This window comes from Chenopodium quinoa, unplaced genomic scaffold, assembly GCF_001683475.1.
Source record: "Chenopodium quinoa cultivar QQ74 unplaced genomic scaffold, ASM168347v1, whole genome shotgun sequence".
In the NCBI taxonomy this organism is placed as follows: domain Eukaryota; kingdom Viridiplantae; phylum Streptophyta; class Magnoliopsida; order Caryophyllales; family Amaranthaceae; genus Chenopodium; species Chenopodium quinoa.
Genome location: NW_018745030.1, coordinates 227,103 through 252,988, shown reverse-complemented (window position 1 = coordinate 252,988; position 25,886 = coordinate 227,103). Strand labels below are relative to the sequence as shown.

Genomic DNA, 25,886 nt, shown 5'->3' with positions numbered 1-25,886 from the left:
GACCACTAGATTAGGAGGGTTTCCTTGAGTTTTTTCAAGAAGCCTTAAAATTTTCATGAAGCCTTGAAACATCACCAAATTTCGCATACACTTGAGTTTTTATTTTTCATTTTTTATTTTGTTCTAGGGTAAAAGAAAGGCCCTACCAGACGACTTACACTTGAGCTCTCTTATAGAGACATTTTGGTGTTATTTTGGTCATTGTTTAACATTACAAAACATAAAAGACAAATGTGTTTGGAGTTTCATAAGCTGATAAATTCAAAAGAAAAATAACTTGTTTGTAGATATTATTTTCTATTACATCCTCCAAAGAGAGTCCTATCATGCTAGAAACAATATTAACGACTAAAACCTTTCATATATGGTCAAAGTAACAAATAACAATTAACCCTCCAACATAGCCTTACTACCTTCTCTCACAATTAAACTAAAATAAAATCTCTTATATAATTTGGTAACTATTAACCGTTCTAGTAAATCTTAACTATCTTTTTCCAATATTAAACCTAAACAAGCCCTAGAGGATCGGATCACTTAAACTAAAAATGAAGTATAGTTTTATTTGAAAATTACATATTCCATAAAATAAAATAGGAAAATTTAACAACAACAAACCTACCTTTGCCTCATTCTCCCAAAACATACCAACCTTTAAATCTTCCCAAAATAAATACAAGTTTGCATTTTTTCTCCCAAAATGAACCCAATTGACTAATAACCTATACAACCGGTAGTTTTTTTTTTTAATTAAAAATCGTTAATTATCTTTTTCAAGTTAACAAAATAATTTTTTAAAAAATACAATTAAAAAAAAAAAACCACTATCCCCTCACCTAACCACCAGCCACCCCCTTCTCCCTTTCCAGCCACCACTCCCACTCCCTCTCCCCCTTCACCTTCCATTTTTTACCATCCCATCCCTTTCCATTGCTTTTTCGATCACACCCCGCTCCCCATGAAACCCCCAAACCGACAATCCCTAAACCAAAAAAATTGTGAGAAATTCATGTTGGAAGAATGAAGAATTGGAAGATTGAGAAATTAAGGGTTTCGATTTCGGATCTTTGTGGTAGTGAGAGGATGGTTATAGCAGGTTTCGGGTAGGAAAGAAGTGGGTGTTTGGGTCTTGGTGGTATGGTGGTTGATATGGTGTTTTTGGTGGGTTGGTTTGGTTGTTTCGGCGTTTAGGTGGGTTGGTATGGTGGTTTCGGTGTTTTTGGTGGGTTGGTATAGTGTTTTTGTTGGTTGTTATGGCGGTTTTGTTGGTTGCTTGGTATGGTGAATTTAGTGGTTTTGGTGGTTGGTATGTTGGTTTGGTGGCTGTTCGTTGGTGGTGGTGCACATAGGTGGTGATGCAGTGGGTGGAAGTGATGGCGGTGAAGGTTAAAGTGTAGGTCCAGTAATTCTAGTGGCGTTAAAGGTCGCCGGCGCCGGGGGAATTGGTTGGGCGGTGGCCGCTGGTAGGGTAGGGGGTGACTGGTGGTGATGGGGGCTGTAGTGGTGGGACAAGGTTGTTTTGTTTTGTTTTTGTTTTTGTTTTTGTTTTTGGTTTTGGTTTTGGTTTTGGTTTTTTTTTTTTTTTTTTTTTTTTTTTTTTTTTTTTTTTTTAATTTTGATAATTTTTACCAAAAACTTAACCAATGATTTAATGACAAAGTGGATTTTTACTTAGTATTACATGTAAGGTGACCCGTTGAGTTCATTTTGGGAGGAAAAAATGCAAACTTAGGTTTATTTTGGAAATATTTAAAGGCTGGTCTATTTTGAGAGAATGGGGCAAAGATTGGTTTGTTGTTGTTAAGTTTTCTAATAAAATAAAACAAACATACCTTGAAACAAAACAAAATAACCTACAAAAAAAGAAAGACTAGTGAAGAGATATTCTAAGGGCTTGTTCTCATTGATTGAAATGAGCTGAACTGAACTGAATTAAACTAAAGTGAAGTGAATTGAACTAAACTTATTAAAGTTGAACAGAACTGAACTGAAAATAATCGTATGAGAACCGGTTCTAAATTTCTCTATTGATAAACAAAGGCAAAATTGTAAATAAATATAACTGTTTTCTAGCCGTTCATTGGCAACCGTTACTTCAAGTAACGTTTGTATCAATTATTGTTACTTTAAGAGTTCAACAAATGATTTTTCTTGAAACATTACAATTTTAACCGTTTGATAAACGAGCTTTGTTTTTCAGAAACAAGAGGCCTTCGGCCTTACTTGTGTAATCAGATTTGGATGGGTACCCCTAATATGGGAAGTATTAAACTAACTCCAACAATAGTTGTGAATACTATTTTCTTTCGCCGGCGAATGGTTGCGACAACACTTTCTTTGGCTCTCTCTCGTTTTAGGTTGGCGGTCAATCTCTCTCTTTTCACCGGAATCCTAGGTACTTTACCACTCATCCAAAATTTGCTTTGTGTTTCTTTTATCTAAATTGTTTTGTCCTTAATAATTTGTTTTGACTGTTAGACAATTTGCTCTAGTTCAGGAAATGTTTCAATATTTTTGTACTGATATAATCCTATTCAACATGGTACTTTTTTTTTTAAGTAATTGAGTTGTATATATACCAAATTACCAAGTATTTGTAGCTTATGAAATTCATAACCCCATTTTTTTTACTGATTTTGATATGAAATTTGTGTTAGTGGTAAAATTTCGGCATTACTTGTGAATCAACTTACAGAATAAGATGTGAATTTTATTAAAACCCCACCATTTTTTAGTCTGATTTAAGACATGAAGCAATCTCATTGAGGTTGACCCAATGGAAGAATTAGAAAGGTAGAGGAGACATTAATTTTACGACCACTTTTATAAATATAACCAAAATGTTGTATCTTGTATTTATGCTATTTTCATGATATAATCTTTGAAATGTTTGTTTAGCTTGTTATGTTTTGTTTGCTGCTCCTGAGTCTAATGGTGTTTCGTTATCGAAATTGACTTGATTTTGTGAGTCATTCATCGTTGAAATAGGAAGAACTTTAAGAGATGGTGGGAGACGGTGTTGAAGTTTGTGACTTTTGGTGACTAAACATTTGGTAGTTTGTGCTTGGATATGAAGCTGTTTTGGTTGGAGTTAAAAATGTTATGTGTAAGATTGTGAGGACTTGTCAATTGATAATCGATGAATATTTGTGATCTTTGATTTAGAACTACAAACTTCGTCTTTATATGTTGCTTTTCAATTTGGTATGGCAACTTATGTTCTTATGGATTTCAGAATATTTGTGATGTTTGAAACTTCGGCTTTACATATTGCTTTTCAATTTGGTTCGGCAACTTAATGTTCTTGTGTATTTCAGAATGGAAGGAGGAAAATCCAATCTTGATGATGAATTGAGGGGGTTCCTGGCAGAATTTATGGTGGGAGTTATCAAGTTTGAAGAGTTAGTGGAAGTTGGCCAGACGTTTCTTGTTAGATTTCAGCAGGCACTTGAGTTTCTTCGACGCCCTTCAATATTTAAATCATCAGAGCTGGTCAAGAGCATTGTTAAAGCAAATGAAACTAAGAGGGTTAGTACATATGTAGAAGCTGGTTGCACTAATGCTTACGATAGCGCAGTGAGTGTTAGTCAGCTGAACACAAGCTTGGGCAACCTTCGGGATTATTCAGTTAAAGCCAAAGGCATAATTGATGAACTTCAAAGTCTTATGGATAAGGCAGGCAATGCTTTGATCATGAACCCAGATGACCAATTAGATATGGATTCCCAGGGTTCAGACCAAGAAGTAATTGCTTCCCGAAAGCTTGATGCTGCTGGTTGTGCCTCTTCTATGGCAGTAATATACAGCATGGTGAAACAAGATTATACGATGCAGGAAAAGATTGTTTCTTCATTGAGTCTAAAATCATCCAGCGGTGAATTGGATAGCTACTGCAAGATGTGGATGTTAAGGCCGTTTATAAATGATGATATCATACATCAAGCTTTAAGACAGGTTAGATGATTTTAACAGCTTTGGATGTTCTTTTTATTTTTTATTTTTTTATTTCTATGATGTTTACTGATCGAATCCCTTATTTATTATATGTCATGCTTACAGAATTGTTCATTCACTGTTAGTTATAGTTTCTCTCTATGGATTATATTGCTCTATGTACTCAACGTCTTAAAGTTTTTCCTTCCTTGGAAGAGAAGTTCAAGTCCATTGATATATGACTAGAAGTTGTTCCTTCTCTGTTTACTTCCGGTATGCGTCTGTTGCAGTGTAGCAGTGTTATACAACTGCTAAATAGATTTAATTTTATCGCCACTTCCCCTTCAGAAATATATAGTAGTGCATTATTTTAACATGCATCTACAATTTTGTAACTTTTCTTAAAATATTGTGATTAAATTTCTCAATATTGTAGTATTAATAATAGGCTGAAGAGAGAATTTGAATTACACGACTTGTGTAAAGGTTTATGTTTTTCTCCTGTTGAAATTATGTTGTAACCATAATTGTGATTGGTTTAGATAATGTAATCATAAATAATGTATGTAGGGGGTAAAATTTTAGGTCTTAAAATGCATAGTGGGTATGTATCTACAATCTAGTCTCTGAACAACTCAATTACAATAAGCAGCCAAACAACTCATACTCCATCCCCAAGTAATGCCTTTGCACACGATGTTAGGAAGGTGAACAGAAATAGAAAATAGTGGGATTTAGTTAATTGAAGGTGAATAAAAAGAAGAAAGTGGGATTTGGTTGATTACAAAACAAAACATTAGGGTTTGATTGATTAAAAGTGAATTAAAATAAGAAAGTAGTGGGGTTTGGTTGATTGAAGGTGAAATAAAAAAATAATTGTGGAGAATGAAACATTTATGTAGGGCTAAGGTTTTTGGGTCAAATGGGGTTTTCACTTGGGGAAGGAGGGAATGTTTTTAATCAAATTCAGGAATTGGACATTCCTCAGGACAAGCTAGAACCCATTCACCTTCTTCATTCATCTGCATTCCTTTATTCTTCTCGACCCACCAAGATGGAGGTACAAGACACTCTTCCTTAAGGTAATCGCATGATTTGTTGACCAATGCAATACTCCGCTGGATTATAAGCTTAAACTGCCTCTTAACCCCATGCCAACCGTTCACCACATGTAGCATAGCTTGCAAATTATATCAATCGCCAGGATCTTTTGAGTGCTTTAGGTAATGAGATTTCCTTGTATCGATATTTAGCTCAGTGCCTAAGTATACATAACCCATAAGCCTTGCTGGATAATGAGGGATTAGATCAAGTGTGTTTTTCACATGGAGTACCTTGAGATTGGGGTACAAATCAAACCTCTCCTTGAAGTGCTTGTTTCCCACTTTGGGGCAACCGAATACAATGGCTGATACTGGGATCTCTGTCGTAATGTTCTCCACAATATCAAAAGCACTTAGGATTGACAAGGTTGCTCCTAGGCTGTGGCCTGTGAATAAGATGCTCAAGTCCTCCTCTTTGTATTTGTCAATTAGTTGCTTGATCTTATTCAAGAGCTGTGATCTTGCACTTAGTTTTGTGAAGGGGGATCTTGGGTCGTCAGATGTGTATATTGTGAGCCACCCTCTCATGACTTTGGGCAACCTGTGATCATCTTCGTTGTCGTTACCATCTTCTCCATTCTCATGATGGTCTGGTGGAATAAGAAGTTGAACAAGATAATTAATCCTATGTCAAGATATCAAACAAAACAATGACTTAAATGATGGCATAATGTCTGTATTTTCACTTCTTAACTGGGTCACATATATTGATATATGTATTTCAGTACATTTAACACTGAATGTTTCATGATCTATAATTGTATTTATCACAAATGCACAAAATCTTATATGCTCCTACCAACACCAGTCTTTTTGTTTTTGTGCACCAAAACCACTATTCATAAATTACCTTTTTTTGTTGCGTAAGACATTCTTTTAACGCTTTGACTTACCTATTCTAAAATTTTTACGTAAATTGATTATATGAGACTGGAGACCATTGTGCTCTTGGTATTAGCAAGGTTAGCTATCTCTAATGGGGGTTTTTAACATTGTAGCTACTGCTGATAGGCCATTATTAATACAAAACAATTTCATGAATATCTCTGTAAACAGTCTGACAGTGTTAGTCTGTCATTAACAACTGAATATGCATTTAATACATGTTTTTAGATAATCTCTTTGATTGTAGAAATTTTGAAGGAGTTAAAGGAAATATGCGAGGACTTGAAAGGAAGAGCGTGACACTAGAGAAATGTGTTTCTTACCAAGAGCTCCTTCCCGTAGGAGGGGCTTGGCAGATTGCAGCTTAGCTCCAAGAACATCAATCCACTCATAACTTCTGGTAGTTCCTCTCCACGCCACATAAATTTCTCTCCTTCCCATTTCCCTACTCACTTCATCATTAGAAACTGCAATATATCCCATCCAGTTTGACTCCCTATCCCACCTCTCACGTGACAACGACTTTAGAAGAAAGGCTTCAGGAACACTTATCCGAGCTGTGGCATAAAGGAAGCCAACAACATCATATTTATGCCCACCACCCGGGAAGGCAGTCTTGTGGAGGAGGTTTGACTTGGCGTAGCGGCTGCAGCCACAGTAGGCAGAGTTAGGATCGTTGATGAAGGTATCGTAGGTGACTTGGCAGAAGTCACCACACCGGATGATCAGACGACGGAGATCATCATTGAGTGGGTCTAGAAGGTCTTCCCAGTTTTTGGACCCAAGAAGGTTGTGCCATGTCGGGCCACATTCTGAAAGTCCTAGTTCTTGTTCGGCCATAGGAAAGGGCCGAGAGGGGAAGGGGTGGCTCTGCTGGTGAATGGGGAGACTTTGGAGAGAGAAGATGGTGGAGGTGTTATATGTCAATGATGAGTATGGAGTTGTTTTTGATGATATATATTGTAGACCTGTTCCCTGTTCTTGTTTTCTAAATAGAAAGTCATGAGTAAAATTATTCTAAAAACTATACTTCAGTGATAAAAAATTTATAATTAGAACACATCTTTTTGACAATGATTGCCAATATATGCAAATATATATATATATATATAAAGTATCTGTTTAAAATACTGTCTACCGTAAAAGTATAGTGCGCGCTTGTATAAAAATAAGTACAACAAGAAGATGATGAACATAGACAATCCAGCTACCAGTAAAGGACTGAGATTGTTTTTGCAAGGGTGAAATCATTTTTGTTTTTGATTTTAGTGTGCTTTATTATTTTAATTTGATTTGGTCATTCCTTTAGTGTACAGATGTGGTATAACTGTATAAGTTTAAAAGGTTAGATATTTGAGCTTATAACGTTAATATTATGGTCTTCTGTCAAAAATGAAACTAAGGTAAGAGTACTATCAGAGTTATCAGACCATCAGTTTAGTCCTCTCCGAACAAAGAAATCGGGAGATTAATAATACTACTACATTTCTTTTTTCAGTAAGAACATACGGAGTAAAAGGTTAATTTCCTTGTTCTTCATTCCTTCTCGTTTACCTCCTCCTCCCTACCCGAACATAGGTAATACAGCCACCAAATAAACAAGGATATGACTAAGTGAATGATTATACGTTATTTTCTTCCTCGTTTCCCCTTTAACAAACACCCGAATTGGGCAACAACACTAACATTGTATCCAACCTCTCAAAATGCGACTTGATCACCACTACTCTCCTTGTCTCTCTCACTAACTAAGCGACAAAGCACCATTGACGCCTTTCAAAACCATCTTTAAACACCAGGAATGGGGATTTGGTTTCGATTAGTTCCTCACGTCTTCACGGTCTTCAATTCACCAGACACTTGACTGCAAATTTATCACAATTAGCAAAATATAGAATTTGTCTTTGCTCAACATTTTAATTAATCAAAATTTTGGTTTATTTAATACACTTGCACGAACAATGATTGACACGGGCAACAAAGGAATTGTATATTTAATTTCATATATACTCCGTATATTCTTCATACATGTATACAACTTCATGGTTTTGTGGGTCGTCTATAAATCAACATTTAACAAGGTTGCCGTCTCTTTGACTTGCTCGCCTAACGCATTGTGCGCTTGTGCCAATGTCATTTTCATTAAAAACTTTGCTTATCCACATTATCTTTTACATTATCAATTGCTCAATCAACATTATATACTATGGCCAACAAGTGTCTAAATCAGCTGGTTAGGGAGTTGTTTTAACTTAACTAAGGGTCTATTCTGATTTACAGATCTGAGCTAAACTGATTGGAGCTGAACTGAACTGAATATTTTGTAAGAGAAGGAAATTAGAAACGGAACTGAACTGAACTGAAAATAAGCTGAAGAGGACAGACCCTAAGGACTTGAAAATACAACCATACGTGTTCCTGTGTCAATTAGTATTAAAAAAAAAAAAACACTTTGTGGGCTTCTTTCGTTTGGGCTTCTTGTGTTGGGTGTGGATTGGGCAAGGTGTACCTATTTAAGTTCCTCCTCTCTCCAACTGTCAAATCTATTTAAGTTCAAAAAAAAATGCCATATATATTTTCATTTCATTTTAAAAAATTTCTCTCTCCTCTCATAAACTAAAAACCTTCCTCAATGAATTCTTTTGTATTTTCTCTCTCCTCTCATCATTTTTCTCTCTCCAAAAACTGCAATTTACCATGACAAAAGACAAAAAACACACAAAAAACACCTTCAAAAAAATAAACAATACTTAACTTTTTTTATTTTCCTATATTTATGTTAAATAAATTTGCTAATATAATTCAACAAATTGTAAAATTGAAACTATATTCTACTATATAATTATCTTTTTGACTTTTTTAAAATTAATTTTTTTTGTTGAAAATCAAAATTATCTGCTCCTACCGAAGAGGTTAAAGATGTGTAAGTAATTTATTGTTTAAGTTCGCAATTTGTTTTTAAATTGTACAATTAGTCAAATGTTCAACATTAGAACACCAAAAAAAAAAAAAAAAAAAAAAGAAATTAGATGATGTATCTAAAAAAAACCAATTGTTAAAAACTTCTGAACGCCAATTACAAACCACTGAACACCCTACAAAGCCTCTGAACCCCTACAAAACTTTTGAACCCCAACCACAAACCACTGAACACTCTTCAAAAACTCCTGAACCCTTACAAAAACCTCTGAACCCAAACCATAAACTACTGAACACCCTACAAAAACCTCTGAACCCCCTAAAAAACTTCTGAACCACAACCACAAATCACTGAACACCCTACAAAAACCTCTGAACCCCCTACAAAAACTTTTGAACCCTAACCATAAAACACTGAACACCCTTCAAAAACCTCTGAACCCCCTACAAAAACTTCTAAACCCCAATCACAAACCACTGAACACCCTTTAAAAACCTCTGAACCCCTAAAAACTTCTAAACCCCAACCCCAACCACAAACCACTGAACACCATACAAAAATCTCTGAACTCCCTACAAAACTTCTGAACACCAACCACAAACCACTGAACACCCTTCAAAAACTTCTAATATAAACCCTTACAAAACCTTTGAACTCCAATCATAAACCACTGAACACCCTTCGAAAACCTCTGAACCCCTTACAAAAACTTTTGAACCACAATCACAAACCACTGAACACCCTTCAAAAACCTCTGAACCCCCAAAAACTTCTGAACCCCAACCACAAACCACTAAACCATGTACAAAAATATCTGAACCCCCTACAAAACTTCTGAACACCAACCACAAACCACTGAACACCCTTTAAAAACTTATGAACCCTTACAAAAACCTTTGAACCCCAATCATAAACCATTGAACACCCTACAAAAACCTAAACTTATGAACCCCAACCACAAACCATTGAACACCCTAGATGAACCTCTGAACCCCCTACAAAAACTTCTGAACCCCAATCACAAACCACTGAACACCCTTCAAAAACTTCTACACTTGAAGACACTGCTCAGAATGCCAAATGTTCAGATTTATAAATTATAAAGTAGAGAATGCCAAATATTTTAATAAAATTAAAAATACATAGATTTAAAACAAAAATAAGTTCATAAGTAATTTATCGTATGTTCAAAATTATAATAATGATGTTCGAAATTCCAAAAACATTTGTTATGTGTTTACAGAAAACGTATCATAAGTTCACATTTTTAACTTAAAATGTTCAAAATACTAATGTATAATCAAATACAGAACCGTTCATAACAAAATGCACAATTATCACTAAAAAAATCAAAAGAATATAAAAGCTTCATATTTCGAAACTCAAACCTAGCCATGGTGATTTAGATTAAAGAAATCTCATGAAAAATAATCGGCAAATTTTTATATGTGGCTGGCCACATGGTGTGGCCAGTCCGTTTCATATAACGAACTCCGTTATACCAAACGGGTCCGTTATTTTAAATTAAAAAAAAAAATAAAAGGTCTTTTTTTTTTTCATTTTATTACATCAAAAGGTTCTTCTTTCCCAAAGTTTTCTCATTTTCTCTGTTTCCATTTTCTCTCTCCTCAAACTATTCTTCTTCCATTTTCTCTCTCCTCAAATTCTTCTCCTCAAATTCTCTCTCCTCTAAATTGTTCTTTTCGTTGATAATGACTAAAATCAAGATAATTTTCCCCAAGGAAAAGAAAGGATCGACATATACGCTGAACTCTCCTACTTCTGATATAAATCAAACCCTAATTTTAGTAATTTTTCGATTTTCCTGTCATCTATGCTCTGCAATTTGAACAAGTATCGTGAGATTGTTTTTGGTGGTGTGAAAGAATTCGTGAGTAGAAATCAAGCAATTTATGAAGAATTACTAGAGAATGAAAAGAAAAAAAAAAGGCAGATGAAATGGAGGCTGCTAAAAAGATGCTGGAGGAGCTTACTAATGTAGAAGATACAACAATAGTTACTTTTTTCATTATGTAGGGATTACTTTTAAAAATTACAGTGTACTTGTTTTAGGGGTTACTCGTTGGTTTTATAGGGAGGGGTTACTTGTTGATTTTACAAGGGTTATTTGTAAAGTTTTAGGGGGTTATTTACTTGTTACTCGTAGTTTATTAGGAGTTACTTGTTTGTTTTACAGAATTTGTTGTTAAGTTAGAGGGGTTACTTGTTAATTTTTGTTAAGTTTCAGGTGTTACTTGTTAGTTTTATAGGGGTTACTTGTTATTTTTAAGAGTTACTTGTTAATTTTTGTTAGAGTTACTTGTTTATTTTAGTGGTTACTTGTTAGTTTAACAGGGGTTACTTGTTAATTTTTGTTAGGGTTACTTGTTTATTTTCGGGGTTACTTGTTTATTTTAGGGGTTACTTGTTAATTATACAGGGGTTACTTGTTAATTATACAGGGGTTACTTGTTAATTTTATAGGGGTTATTTGTTAATTTTTGTTAGGGTTACTTGTTTATTTTAAAGGTTACTTGTTAATTTTTGTTAGGGTTACTTGTTTATTTTAGGGGTTACTTGTTAATTTTTGTTAGGGTTACTTGTTAATTTTATAGGGGTTACTTGTTAATTTTTGTTAGGGTTACTTGTTCATTTTAGGGGTTACTTGTTAGTTTAACAGGGGTTACTTGTTAATTTTACAGGGGTTAGTTATTAGTTTTACAGGGGTTACATGTTAATTTTACAGGGGTTACTTGTTAATTTCTTCAATTTCATTGTATCTGTTTTCATCTTCCAGATCCAATACCTGATTACTGGTTTGGATTTCAAGATTCATAAAAGAATCTTCAATTTGTTCGATCTCTAATGATTTTTGTGAATTAGGTAATTTTTCGAATTCTTCTGCCATTGTTATTCTTTAATTTCTGGAAGAAAAATTGTGTGAGGTTTCGCTCAATTTTCGCATTCGTTCCTCGTAAATAAGTTATTATGGGTTTTAAGGTTTAGAAATTTGCGCGTGTTTTGTAGAGTAATTTTGTTCAGCGCTTGTTTCCTAATCCCGTTATACGCGCGTCGTTCTCCGTTATTTTGCTGACTTGGAAGCAGGCCATACGGTGTGGCCTGCTGCACCAAAAAGGCGCCGAAAATAATCTCACCATCATCTTATCCACCTTCTATTTGACGACGACACCATTTTTAGCTTCACTTCATTGTAAAACTCCATTAATAAAGCTTCAAATCGAAGGTTGAAGAAAACAAAATTTGAATTTAATCTATTATAATGAAGAAATTCACTCTATGGTGATTAACAATATGAAAGAATTCAATTAAAAGGATGATGAACGAATTCAATAGAAAGAAAAATAAAATAGAGAGAAAAATAGAGGAGAGAGAAAAATCAGAAATTAGAAAAGTAAAGGAGGAAAAAGAATAAAGATAATATTTTAATTGGTGGTTCACATAAAACTATATGCACTTATAATTTGCCTTCCTGTGTTGGAAGAACTTTCTCCCCAATTGAGGCCTGACAAAGCCCAAATCCGGATTAATTAAGAGTTTAGTAGACTGCTTACTGCTTAGCATTGTAAAAAAAGATCAAATATGATACGCACTAAAGATTTGGACAACAACCATTCACAAAAACAAGTCCATATTTTACCAATCAAAGCAAGAAATAAAAATGAAGTAGCCATACAACACAAATTAAACACTACATTGCACCATCAAATCTCACTTTGAAAACATTTTATTCATGAAAAACCTCCATTAGATTTGGTTAATCATATTCAGGAACAGGAATTTCCTCAGGACCAGCCAAAACCCATTCTCCTTGCTCACTCAACACCATTCCTTTATTCTTCTCAACCCACCAAGATGGGGGCACAAGACATTCCTCCTTGAGGTAATCACATGATTTATTAACCAAAGCGATACTCCGTTGAACAACCAGCCGGAACTCTTCTTTAAACCCTTGCCAACCATTCACAATATGAAGCATAGCTTGCAAGTTATGCCAATCACCAACATGTCTTGAGGCTTTAAGGAATGGTGATTTCCTTGAATCGATCTCTAGCTCGATTCCTATGTGTACGTACCCCATTAGTCTTGCAGGATAAAGTGGAATTGTATCGATCACATTTCTAACGTGAAGGGTCTTGAGATTAGGATGCGCGTCAACTCTCTCCTTGAACCGTTTGTTGCCTACTTTAGGGCAACCGAAAATGATGGCTGAGACCGGAATTTCCCTTGTTACGTTCTCAGCAATGTCGAAAGCACTTAGAACTGATAAGGTTGCTCCTAGGCTATGACCTGTGAATATGATGCTAAGGTCTTCATCTTTGTACTGCTCAACTAGTTGTTTGATCTTGTTTAGGAGTTGTGCTCTTGCACTAAGTTTTGTGAAGGGGGATTTTGGATCGTCGGATGTGTAAATTGTAAGCCAACCCTGCATAACTTTGGGCTTCCTATGTAAACCTTCATCGTCGTCATTTTCATCATCTCCGTTCTCATCATCTCCATTCTCATGGTGGTCTGTTGAAAAACTAAATGAATTAGAAATAATGGATCAAATTTAACTTGACATAGGTAAATAAACGACAAAAAAAATGTCTACTAGTTTTCCAAGGGTGAGTATTAGGGGTGAGCATAACAGGGTACCCTGTAAAAATTTCAGGAACCGAAATTGGAATCTTTTGCAACAAGGTTCCTCAAAATAGGAACCGGAATTCGGTTCCTGGAATTTGGAAACCGGAACCGGAACCCACAGGTTTCGGTTCCGATTCAGGGAACCTGTATTATAATATACTCACTAACTTTTTCGCGGATTTTTTTTAATAAAAAAGTGGTTGGTAACTAATTTATAATGTTTGCAACTTGCAAATAAGACAAACTAATAGTAGTTGTCTAACAAACTTAATATATATTTTTATAATTATAATTTTGATATTTATTATTTAAAAATTGAGTAAGAATTTGTGTATAATTTGAAATTAAGTGACATTTTTATTAGGGTACCCTACATGTTCCAGTTTCAAAAAATTGAGTTCCTGAACTGGAACCTGTTACAACAGGTTCTCTAATTTGAACCTGCGATTCCTAACAGGTTCCGGTTCTTATTCAGGGTACCCTGATTTTTTGCTCACCCCTAGTGAGTATATTGCTACTCGATTTTTTTTCCCTAGTTAGTAAGAAGAACTGAGTTGTCATTGTAAAACCAAACATAAAGTTATACATATAGTACATTTACCAACTCGGATAAATGGATCGGGCTAGACAGTTTGAGAATGGGGAGAAAAGATAAGGTGATCCCTACCCTCGCTCAAAGTGACCTTAGTTTAATTGAACCAATAGGCTAACCGTACACTTGGTGACTATATTGCTAAGTACCTTTTTGATTATTGTGCAAAAAAACCTTTTTTTATGAAACTTTAATATAGTATGCTCCTCGTTGAGTGCTAGATGGCTAGATGCTCCTTATCTAAATATAAGAAATAGATTAGTGTATTTAGTGGCTCTTTTAGTTTGGTGTTACATGCAATCCACTTACAATTGTACATGATCATAATCTCCAAGGGATTTTCCTTTGCCCTTCTCCTCCTCCATTCTTAAAGTGTCTAATCTCGGCCTATGAAGAATTCCAACTCGAATTTAGTTACCCAAGGTAGTTGTTAGCCCGTGTATTTTAGTAGTGTATTGTATAGTTAGCTCTTTGGGCTATATGTGTTTTTAATCCCGATTTATTTGTATATATACGCTTCTCTACAGTAATACAAAATAAGGAAAATTAATTCCTGACATGTTATCGAAGCCACTAAGTTCTAATCCCTAAATCTCTAAATACACAACAATTATCTTTCTATATATGGGCGTTTAAAATAATAAAACGTTAGATATATATATATATAATTTTAAAAATTAATTTATATTTTTATAATTTTTTGACAAGAAGACACTATTTCACAAGCATAATGATTTTTTGAATAAGATTTCAAAATAGCTACTAAATATTTTTTTATCAATCTGAATCTTAAGATATTCAGACTATTTTAAAAAGCATTTTATGGAATAAGCTAAGTTTGAAAATTCTCACAACTTTTACCAACCTGCTAGATGTGAAACCATCTTGTTTGTACGAATGCTTTTTCAACCATAAAAAAACAACTTTTAGTCTTTTACCAACCTTTCAGCATAATTTTACCACTTGATAAATTTAGAAGGAAAATATCTTGTCATGAGGATATTATAAATGTGAAGATATTTTATACCTTTTTATTTATTTATTTACTTGTATGATTCTTCAAAAACGTGAGGAGTAGCAACTAGCAGCCATGGCATGATAACGACCCAAACTAACAGGTAAAAAAGCACCCAGGTAGGCCAACGCCAATGACATTTCATAATGCTATTATTGTTTTAAAAAGAACGCTAATTAAATTTGTATTATGCTATTAATGTATAGTTATTCTAATACTTCCTCCACTCTAATGTTTCCTTTGTCCATTAAAGTTTATTCTATGTTGTAATTTGTACTTGAGTAATCCTTATCAGAATTTATTAAACCTAAACTGAACTTATCCGAACTTATTACACTTAAAATAAGTGAAATAAAGTGAACAGAACATACCCTTGAATTTTCACTTTTTAAAGAGTTGTTTTTTTAGCATATGAAGTAATAAGTAAAGTCGTATTAGTTAAAGATGGTAGAGACTTCTTAGGGCTAAGTAAGGGTAATCTTACAAGGCTAATAACTCAGGTCTAGGTATAAAGTGAAAATTAAATCTAATTGGTTATGCTCAAATAATTTTATGTGAAGAACACACCATAATTAGAACTTTTCACCTTCACTAAAATTTTCTTTAATAACTAGTTAACTACGAAGTACTTATCAATATTGTCTATCACTTTCCTTTCTCTCTGTCACTAAATCAAAGTAAAGCTATGTTTGAAAATTTAAACATACATATATAACAAAAATATTTTTATAATACAAGCATAAAAAAAATCCAACAGTAAAAAATATCATGAAATTTCTCCTTATAAGTTTAAACTCCTATCAATGCCAACACTAAAGCCAAAGTAGCTAAAACTGTGGCCATATTTTTACATTATTGTCTATTTATCTTTGTCTATGCCAGATAATATTGACAAATTAGCCGATTAGCCATCACACCTTTATTTCTTTTTTTAAGGGCAAATTTAGAATTTAAGACTCTAATTAAAAACCATAATAGGAAAAATTAGAGTCAAAAGAAACCTATCTGTTGCCAGGATATCCAGGTGATAAAAAGTATCTTATTTACTAATTATACAATAATAAAGGTTTAATTTATTTATTTATTGTAAGCCAATAATATGAGTAATGTACACCTACTTGCAATAAAATAAAATGGTTTAGACATTTTTTTTACTTTACTTTTGGATTTTTGTCCATTTATTGTAAGACATGCTAAAAAGAAATTCATCATTAAAAAAAAAACCATAATTACGATTAAAAATCTCTTACCATGACATCCTTCAGCAAGCAAAGACTTCGCAGACTGTAGTTTGGCACCAAGAACATTAATCCACTCATAATTTCTCGTAGTCCCTCTCCATGCTACATATATTTCTCTCCTTCCCGTCTCTTGACTCACCTGATCATTTGAAACCGCGATATAGCCAATCCAATTAGATTCCCTATCCCACCTCTCTCGAGACATAGACTTGAATAGGAACGCTTCGGGAACACTAACACGAGCCGTGGCATACAAAAACCCTACGACATCATACTTGTTCGAACCACCAGGGAAGGCGGTTTTTTTCAAAAGGTCTGACTTGGCGTAGCGACTGCTACCACAGTAGGCAGAGTTAGGGTCGTTGATGAAGGTGTCATAGGTGACTTGACAAAAGTCACCGCATTGGATGATCAGACGACGGAGTTCGTCGTTGAGTGGGTCTAGAAGATCTTCCCAGTTTTGAGACCCTAACAGGTTGTGCCACGTGGGACCCTCGTCCGAGAGCCCTAGCTCTTGTTGCTCTTGTAAAGCCATTGGGTTTGAGAGGATGTGGTAGTAGTGGTGGTGTTGGTGTTATTGATGATTGATAGTTGGACTAGTATTTTTTGAGAGATAAAATATGAATTTGGTTGACTTAGCTTGATAATATTCTTACACTTTGTTTCAAAATAAATAAATTATTATATAGTTTTTTAAATTAGTGATATCCTGCAATATTTACAATATAGTGCTCTGGCTTTAAGCCTCTTAACTGTAGTTTATAATAATGAAAATGTGGAAATTATCTAAGGTTATGTTGTAAATGCTATAAAAAGGTTACTGGTAAAATTAGGCAATTGTTATGCTAATAACATCCCCTGTCCCAGATTGTTTTATTCAAATTTATATCTATAAACGCCTATTCCTTACCATCAGAGATCAACTCAACTCAAGCTTTTGATTGAGTTGGTAATTTAACGTAGTATTAAGAGACCGTTCCGAAGTCTTAAGTATTACGGAGGAAGTACTTTGTAGCACACAGAGTAATACTTTGTTCTCTCTTTATTATTTTTAAGTTCCATTAATTAGCATTTTACAAAGCAAAATATACAAATCACAAACAAATCGGATTAAAGTAGATCTGATTTCTTATAACTCTTTCCAATAGAACTGATTGACTTAGGAAGCATAATTATGCATATTCTGTAGCAAGCTGTGCTAAGTTACTTCTAACATGGCTAAACTCAATTCTCTTCTTGCCCCCTTCTATTTATGTGAAGGGCCATTGAATAATCAATCAAATTTTGGAAGATGTACTATTCTATTACTCCGTAGTTAAAAAAAGCACAAGCTATTAGCCAATTCATTTAATTGAGATGAGAACATAATACTGAATATAAATTTAATAGGACCGACTACAGAAGATGCCTAATAATGATTAACGAGTCGAGTAATAATGAGTCTTGAGCATAAGCAAATTAGGTCACCTGATCAACCAGCCATAGGGTTAGTACAGAACATATTTTCATATTGTTTCTGAAATAGATGTTACAGTCGAAGAAGATGTACATTGGGCATCCGTGAAAAGAATACAAACATCAAACTATCAGACAACACTATGATGTTTTTTTTTTTTTTTTACCTTTCTTAAGATCAGATGCTAAGCTGATAACTTTCAAAGGTTAAGGCGATCCATCATGGTCAAAGGGACTAGGAGCTGGAGGCGGAGGCTTTGGTTTTGGAATGTAAGGATGTGAAGGAGCACCATGCTGAATAGGTCCATGTTTTACAGAAGCCTTGGAACGACTTGGGCTCGGATCAACAGGGCGATAGTCTTCCAAGCTCACATCACCATCTGAAATTCCCTGAGCAAACTTGAAACTGTAACTGATTTCCTGCAAAACAGAGAAGTACATATGTTATTTGTGATTACAACTGAAAGAACAAGAAACAGCTGCTCAACCAGTAATAAGACAGGTTACAAAGCGGTATACCAAAGAAGTTGTTACCTTCAGATTTCTACTTGCTGTCATTGTCATTGTATTGCTATCGAAAACCATTCCTGAAAAGTTGATATGTTATCATAATGATGAATATAATAAGGCTGATTAGAGGGGCGGAAATGACTACTAACTAGCAAGGTATATTCAGTTCTGGTGCTTAAATGCCAATTGTTGTTATAACTTTGCAGCCAACGCCCCCTTTGGCTTGAATTTAGAGTCCAGGCAACTTAGCTTTGGTGTTGTGATTTGCAAATTCAAGGCTAGCAAACCAAGTGCATCATCAAAAGACTGGTGCACTTTATTTTAATAAGAAAGTTTTCAACCAGATTTTGTCACATCGTGCAAGTTCTGAGACCAACACAAGGCATACATGCAAGTATGAGCTAAATTATCAGAAATGCAAGTTACAGCATATAAACTATATAGGACTCTAAAAGGAACTCAAACACGGGTACAAGTAACATACACGAATTAGTGCTAACTGCTTTTGAGTGCCCAACATATAAGTGTTATACGAGTACTATGTTTTTAGCCATTGTTCAAGGGCTTTCAGTGAACCCTTGTAGTAGAGTAGAAATTAGAGTGAGTTCTTGTTGTATATGGGAGTTTAAGCACGTAGGACAGACTTAAGGTGTAATGGAGTCGTTGGTTCATTATAATGGTAAATTCAAGTCAAAATCTGAGCCTAGCTAGGATATTTGTTAACCCAGCTTTTAAGTTCCTTTCAATTCCGTAAAATCTCGCTATTATCAAGTTTCATACTAAAATTCACCCCCCTTCTTATACTGCTGCATCCAATTCACGAATTACATATACTTGTAAGTGTTGTTACCCTACACATGAAGGTAAGTATTAAGAACCAACGGTTTATGATTCCTCGGGATCTGATTACGGACGGAGTACATCCATGACCTAGTCATTTATTTGGATGCAAAGTGACTAAAAAAATTAACCGTAGACTACTAATAAGGCATGAAGTCCCCCTTCCTACATCAAAGAATGATCATTTACAACAAAAACACAAATTACATAAAGTTTTCATTGTGATAAAGCAAAATCTAGTGCTGCAGATAGACAAACAAAGAACATATTTTGAAGGTTTTTCTCCAAATCTCCTTATCATGCAAAATAAGAAGTAAAAGTAGTTACCAGAAACTAGTATAGATCGATTAACTGTACCACTAGAGGAGTTGGATGTCATTAGTAGAACTCCAACAAGCCATAGCGCTATGCAGAAGCCAAAAGCCTGCATTCTGAGTTTACTGCGCTAGAAGATAAACAAAATTATTAAAACTGGGAGTGCAAATACAAAATCATATGTATATGTATATCATTATATACAAAACTTTATAGTATAATTTATGTTCTAACTCTCCACAACCCTCTATCCAATAATAAACATTACGCGTAAACTATATTCTCTTTTTTCCTTTGATAATCAGAAATCCATTATGATGAAAGGAACCATAGCACATTATTAGCAAGGATTTAACCTACCACACCTAAAAAAAAACACCCCATGAAGCCGAAGTTAATACATCAACTATCAAATTCAATTCAATTCGGTCCATTTTGATAGGAAACAATAAATAGAGGCAATGGTAATGAGTTTATGTCATTTTGTAAACATATATAATAATGCCCATGTTCGCGGTAATGGCCGTCCACCATCAAGTATCTCTTTTTTTTTTTGTTACTCCCTCCGTCCCAAAATTACATTCCTACTTCTCTAACGAAGTCACCAATTTAGATTGTGGTAGTTGATGGTGATGAAATTTTTTGAAGATAAAACAATTTTTGGTATGAAGATACAATACCATAGATGTTAACTCCAGACTTTCCTCACAAAGTTTATGTATTTATTTGTATTAAATCCGTTTCATATTATTTGCAACGATTTGACATAAGGTACTTAGGAAAAATGTCTAATCGTTCCAAATAATATGAAACAGTAGTAGTTGATACAAATGAGCAACATACAAAATTGCATTTAATTCTACGTCATTGCTATAGTTTTATTACCACTTACCCAAACAAGCCACTGAAGATTATAAAATCAATCAACAAATTATATCAATGGAGTTAAAAAATCATTTCACCCTTTATTTTTAGCCAAAATTTGTCATATCATCTCAGTATACAGAGTATGAAACTGAAATTCATCTTTGAATAAAAAACATACTTCGCATTCACCATTCCTCAACTATACTACCACAAAACAATTATTACACACTCTCAAAAACAACAAACAAAACAATTATTACACCAAATTACCACAATACAATCATTAATCATAAGTACTAAAAGCAAATAAATCTAAGTCATATTTATTTAAAAAAATAATTCAATTCCTTGATTTCCAATTAAAAGTTATGACTAAAGTATCTCGATTAAAAAGCTAAAACTTTGACCATAATTAATACTCGTATTATTATTAAGTGAAGTATTATTAGATTCGTATAGTACTCTATAAATGATAAACTTACCTGTAACCGACGAAAAAACAGCAAAAACCTATGCGCGCTAATCCGCTACAAGTAAAAAGTGGCTAGTAGATGAGCATAGTGGTGGTTAATAAGGGAGGGAATGTAATATGTATTCATGTACTATTGAATGAATTGGATAATGATAAAAATTGGCATTGAATAGAAGCACAATAATTTGGATTTGGAGTAGCCCATGTGTGAAAGTGACACACGTCTAGGATTGCAGACCTTTCTTTTTCTTCTATATCGTCGATTCGTGGTTTGGGACTAGTGCAATTACAGATGTTGTCGTGTTTCTATGTTTTCAAGGCACCATGCAATGGCCTATTCATTTCTCCTTTGGATTCTTTTCTTTCTTTCTTCTTTGTTAAAGTATTGTTTTTAATCTAAATGTTCGTATTTCAATTTTTAAGTAGCAAATTTTTTTTACTAAATAAATAAAAACATTTGAGGTACTCTTCAAGGTAAAGACTACACATTCAAATTATAACTTACTCCATAAGAAATTGTTTCAAGAATAAATACACTTCGTAGTTCGTACTTGTACAATGTTAGTATTTGTGCGATCTATGATTTGTGATTTATAATACTCTTTCCGTCCCATAATATAGTTATTGTTTGTGTTTTTTCACGGTAGTTAAGAAATAGAAGGAGAAAGTGAATGGATTACATTAATAAAAGTCACAATTATGAACAAAAGTTAGAGAGAGAAAGTCGAAAAAAAAAACACAAGACGTGTAAAAGGTAAATTAGGAAAAATACTAAATAAAGTTAAAAAAAAGTAAGGGTAGAAGGGTCTTTACATACTATCCAAAAATAAAAAAGGAACAATATTTTGAATTTTTAAAACTGAAAAACGGGGACTATATTATGAGACAGAGTGAATAATTTTTTTTTTGTCTATTTCAAAATACTTTGATACAGATTGTATGGCTATTGTCTATCATTACGCCTGATCTACTAGGTACTACATAGTCTGTACTTGTACATTGTTAGGACTTACTATGGAAGATGCCTATGAATGATTAATGAGTCAAGTAAATAGTTTTGATCATAAGCATATTAGATAACCTGATCTACCATCCATAGTGTTTTTTTCTAGCTGACTCGAGACTACAACGGGAAAACTTAACTCTCTTAGCGAAATTAATACAAGAACTAAACAGGGGAACCATAGTGATATTACAGAAAATATTTTCATATAAATTTTGAAATACTAGTAGATGTTACACTTGAAGGAGATGTACATTCGGCATCCGTGGGAGAAAAAGAATACAGCTAATTAAGCTGACGACTTTCAAAGGTTATGGCGATCCATCATGGACCAGAGGGAATAGGAGCCGGTGGCGAAGGCTTTGGCTTTGGAATGTAAGGATGTGAAGGAGAGCCATGCTCGATAGGTCCATGATCTATAGTAGCCTGACTTGGGCTCGGATCAACAGGGCCATAGTCTTCCAACCTCACATCACCATTTGAATTTCCGCGAGCAAAGTTGAAACCAAATCTGTTTTCCTGCAAAAAAACAGGGAAGCACATACTTGTGTTAAACTGTAAAGAGCAAGAAATTGCTAGTTAACCTATAAGAAAACACAGGTATCAACGCTGGTATACCAAAGAAATTGTTACCTTCAGGAATCTACTTCTTTTCGTTGTTGTCATTGTATTGCTATCTTCTATCATTACACCTGTAGAACTGATATAATGATGAAAATAATACAGAAACAGGATATGTTGGGTTGAAGTTATCAGAATTAACAATTATTGTCTTAACATATTTTTGGGGTGGAAATGACTACTAGCAAGGTGTTTCCATCGCTAATGCGTTTTGATATACAGCTATGGCTCGTTGTCTAAAAATTCTGCAGTCAAAACGCCGTTTACTATGGCTTGAAATTAAAGTCCAGGTAACTTAGCTTTGGTGTCATGATTTATAAATTCAAGGCTAGAAAACCAAATGCACCAGTCTTTCAGCGTATCATCAGAATGGTGGTGCACTTTATATTCCGGTGACTAGGAGAACCAAAAAGCCCTAGCGAAAGTGTAATACATCATGATAAGAACTTAGGAGTGAGTGTGTAACATGTTCATTGTCAATATTGCTACAATAGTCCACACATATTCGTATACCACAAAGAATAAAAGACTTCCTTTACACATTGTCAGGTTTTCACAACATACAGGTTCTGAGACCAACACATTAAGGCACTAATGCAAGTATGCAGCAGAATTAACAGAGCAGTAAATTACAGCATATAACCATACAGGAATCTAGGAGGAACTCAAACAAGGGAAAATATCATACACAAATTAGTGTTAGACTGCTTTCGAGTACCCAACAATCCAACATGCAGGTTAGTATTAAAGTATTTATAAACTATACTTCGTATTTATTAGCAATTGTACTGTTCAAGGGCATTGAGCAAATCCTTGTATTGGAGTGGAAACTTGAGTGAAATTTTTGTTGTAAAAGGGAGCTTGAGTTCGTAGGAGAGAATTATAGGTGAAAGGGAGTTGCCGGTCCATTATAGCGGAAAGTTTGAGCCAAAATCTCTTGTCAAGGTTTTTGCATTAGCTATCAAGCTTAGGATATTTTCCTAGTGAAATTTCTCTTGCATTATTTTTCTATCCATCATTTATGTTCATTTCAATCTTGAAAACAAGTTCCATAATACAGTTCACCCCTTTTCTTATACTAATGTATACTAGTATCTAAAAAACATATTCTTGTAAGAATTGTTTAGTATCCTACACATGTATTTAATATATATATTGTAGAGTTGTAGAGTTGAATTTAAATAGAATTAAGTATCAAAACATAAACTTATTCAAAGGAACTGCAATTTATGATGCCTTGAGAACCGACTACTTATTATATCCACCAGATAGCCATTTACAACATGCAAATTGATTAAGATAGGCATAGGACCATTCTTATCAATGTCTATGACACAAACTAGTGAAGGAATTCAATGATAATCAAATGATTTTTTAAATGAAAAAAGGTAATAAATAAATAAATACCAAATTGCACAACAAACGTAGACTACTTCTTCCGTTTCATTATTAAGTGTCCGTTTCTCATATTTCACGAAATTTTCATGCAAATGAAGGAAGTATATAAAGCAAGTGACAAGTGTGATTTCTAGTGGAGACAATAATGAAAAACATGTGTGAAGTACGTGTGAGCACCAATTTGAAAGGGCATTTAGGGAAATATAGTACGAGTATGTTAAAATGTATAAAGTGGATGTATGTAGGTATTATACATGAAACAAAAATAGAAATAAGGAAACAGAAATATAATGGGATTGAGGGAGTAGCAAGTAGTTACCAGAAACTAGTACAGATCGATTAACTATACCACTTGAGGAGTTGAATGTCATTAGTAGAACTCCAACAAGCCATAGTGCTAGGCAGAAGCCATTAATTTGCATTTTGAGTTTTCTGTGTTGGAAGACAAAAAATTTATAAAAAATGGGAGTGCAAATACAAAATCATTTATTGAACAAAATCAGAATTACAATTGGCTTCATCCTCTAGGTTCTAGCTTTCCACAACCCTGATAATTAATTACATGCATTTTATTTATTTTTATTTTTTTTTTTACAGTTGATGATTAAATATCCATTATGAATTTATGATGAAAGTAACGTAGCACGTTAATACCAAGGGATTCAGCCTACTACACCTAAAATTACGGAAATATTATGAAAACTAAGTTTAATACACCACCTAACAAATTCATTCAATTCAATGCAGTATTCTCTCCATGACTTCGTCCCTTTATTAGATCTCTACTAGCCTTCTAACCCATGCAATGTACGGGTTGTTTATAGCAAGTTGTATTGAAAGGTAATGATCGAGGAAATACCAATAAATCATTATGGGATGTAATGTGTAATCTAAAATATAATTAAAGAAATTAGATTTTTAGGGCTATAATTCAAAATGAGGCTTTAAAAAAAGAAGGTGAAGGGACTAAAAATAAAGAGAGAAAAGGAAAAGGTTGAATTGAATAGGGGAGATGAATATGAATTGAAGCGTTGAAGCGTGTATGAGAGAGATGAAAATGTAAGTTTAATGAAATAATTAAGATAGTGTAATAAAAAAAATATATATAAGAAGACATGTGGCACATCTAGTGTAAAAGAAGCTAGAAAAGTGTAATAGAATGGAGACATGTGTATTTTCCGGTTAGAGTTTTTATATATTAAGTATAGATACAGATTTCTAACATTATTCCTCTTATAATACAGAGAATTAGAAATTTAATTAAGGGATAGAGGGGAGTACAATACGGATTTTTTTTTTTATTTTATTGAATAGATACGGTTTGTTTAGATAGGAACAATAAATGAGGTGTAATTAATAGCAATAACATTAAAGGGTTCCGCAATACATTAGCAATAACAAAATTGATTCAATCATCAAACATAGCTCAAAATCTCACATAATTTTAGAAAGAAAATGCATATTTGATTCAATTATCAGTAAGGCTCATTATTCTTATTTAATTTTTGACTATCATACTTATCTTTTCTAACAACATAGTCTAATTATAATCTTTCATAATTATAATAATTAGAACCAATAAAGCCTAAACTTACTGCACTAACATTTAATTAAAAAAAAAAAAACCCATGATATACATGATGATTACAAAAAGAAAGTAACTTACCACAGAAGCTGCTTGAATGGGGGATACAAGGGTTAGAGGCGCTTTCAGTGAAGAAATGTGTGTGTGTGAGAGAGAGGAGGATTTTGTTTTTGTTGGAAATTAGAGCAGTTAAATGACTTGGAGTCCCATTAAAAGCCATGACTCCCCCTGTTATAATTACGTAAGATACGTCCAATAGATAAAATGGCACGTCTTTGCCCATCTTTATGATTCACAAACTTTGTTAATCAATTTTGCCATCTCGTCTTTTTTATTATCCTACAAGATGAGTCAGAGTAAAGACGTACACCTGTATGTATCTTAACTCTTTTATCACTGTGTTGGTGACCTTGGTGTTAGAGGCAGAGCTACAAAACTTAACACTGAAAATGGCTTGGTGTAATTTTGTTAATTTAGGCCCTAAAAT

At 33.9% G+C, this 25,886-nt stretch overlaps 4 protein-coding genes and 1 pseudogene across 9 annotated transcripts; 1 reads left to right on the top strand and 4 right to left on the bottom strand.

The window, feature by feature from the left end:
- Positions 1-1,928: 1,928 nt before the first annotated feature.
- LOC110709115 lies at positions 1,929-6,302 on the top strand. Of its 2 annotated transcripts, none has more exons than XM_021887329.1 (3): positions 1,929-2,395; positions 3,318-3,954; positions 6,169-6,302. In XM_021887329.1, the coding sequence occupies exons 2-3, from the start codon at positions 3,319-3,321 to the stop codon at positions 6,175-6,177; spliced, it is 645 nt and encodes a 214-aa protein (XP_021743021.1). In that variant the 5' UTR covers positions 1,929-2,395; position 3,318; the 3' UTR covers positions 6,178-6,302. The 2 variants fall into 2 exon arrangements, with proteins under 2 accessions (XP_021743021.1, XP_021743020.1); XM_021887328.1 differs by having other exon boundaries at positions 6,150-6,253.
- On the bottom strand, positions 4,818-7,197 carry LOC110709114 (annotated as a pseudogene).
- A 5,276-nt stretch (positions 7,198-12,473) lies between these two features.
- Positions 12,474-17,146, bottom strand: LOC110709113 (phospholipase A1-IIdelta-like). The gene is made up of 2 exons (XM_021887327.1): positions 16,343-17,146; positions 12,474-13,371 (listed from the first exon to the last, which is right to left on the bottom strand). The coding sequence occupies exons 1-2, from the start codon at positions 16,866-16,868 to the stop codon at positions 12,617-12,619; spliced, it is 1,281 nt and encodes a 426-aa protein (XP_021743019.1). The 5' UTR covers positions 16,869-17,146; the 3' UTR covers positions 12,474-12,616.
- A 495-nt stretch (positions 17,147-17,641) lies between these two features.
- LOC110709112 lies at positions 17,642-21,286 on the bottom strand. Of its 4 annotated transcripts, XM_021887324.1 has the most exons (5): positions 20,803-21,281; positions 19,466-19,578; positions 18,323-18,375; positions 17,956-18,208; positions 17,642-17,800 (listed from the first exon to the last, which is right to left on the bottom strand). In XM_021887324.1, exons 2-4 carry the CDS (start codon positions 19,566-19,568, stop codon positions 17,996-17,998), a joined length of 369 nt encoding a protein of 122 aa, XP_021743016.1. In that variant the 5' UTR covers positions 19,569-19,578; positions 20,803-21,281; the 3' UTR covers positions 17,642-17,800; positions 17,956-17,995. The 4 variants fall into 4 exon arrangements, with proteins under 4 accessions (XP_021743016.1, XP_021743018.1, XP_021743015.1 ...); XM_021887326.1 differs by lacking the exon at positions 17,642-17,800 and having other exon boundaries at positions 17,841-18,208; positions 19,496-19,578; positions 20,803-21,286; XM_021887323.1 differs by lacking the exon at positions 17,642-17,800 and having other exon boundaries at positions 17,841-18,208; positions 19,466-19,583.
- A 307-nt stretch (positions 21,287-21,593) lies between these two features.
- Positions 21,594-25,648, bottom strand: LOC110709109. 2 transcript variants are annotated; one of them, XM_021887320.1, is made up of 4 exons: positions 25,481-25,648; positions 24,134-24,246; positions 22,429-22,487; positions 21,594-22,314 (listed from the first exon to the last, which is right to left on the bottom strand). In XM_021887320.1, exons 2-4 carry the CDS (start codon positions 24,234-24,236, stop codon positions 22,120-22,122), a joined length of 357 nt encoding a protein of 118 aa, XP_021743012.1. In that variant the 5' UTR covers positions 24,237-24,246; positions 25,481-25,648; the 3' UTR covers positions 21,594-22,119. The 2 variants fall into 2 exon arrangements, with proteins under 2 accessions (XP_021743012.1, XP_021743013.1); XM_021887321.1 differs by lacking the exon at positions 25,481-25,648 and having other exon boundaries at positions 24,134-25,472.
- Positions 25,649-25,886: the final 238 nt, after the last annotated feature.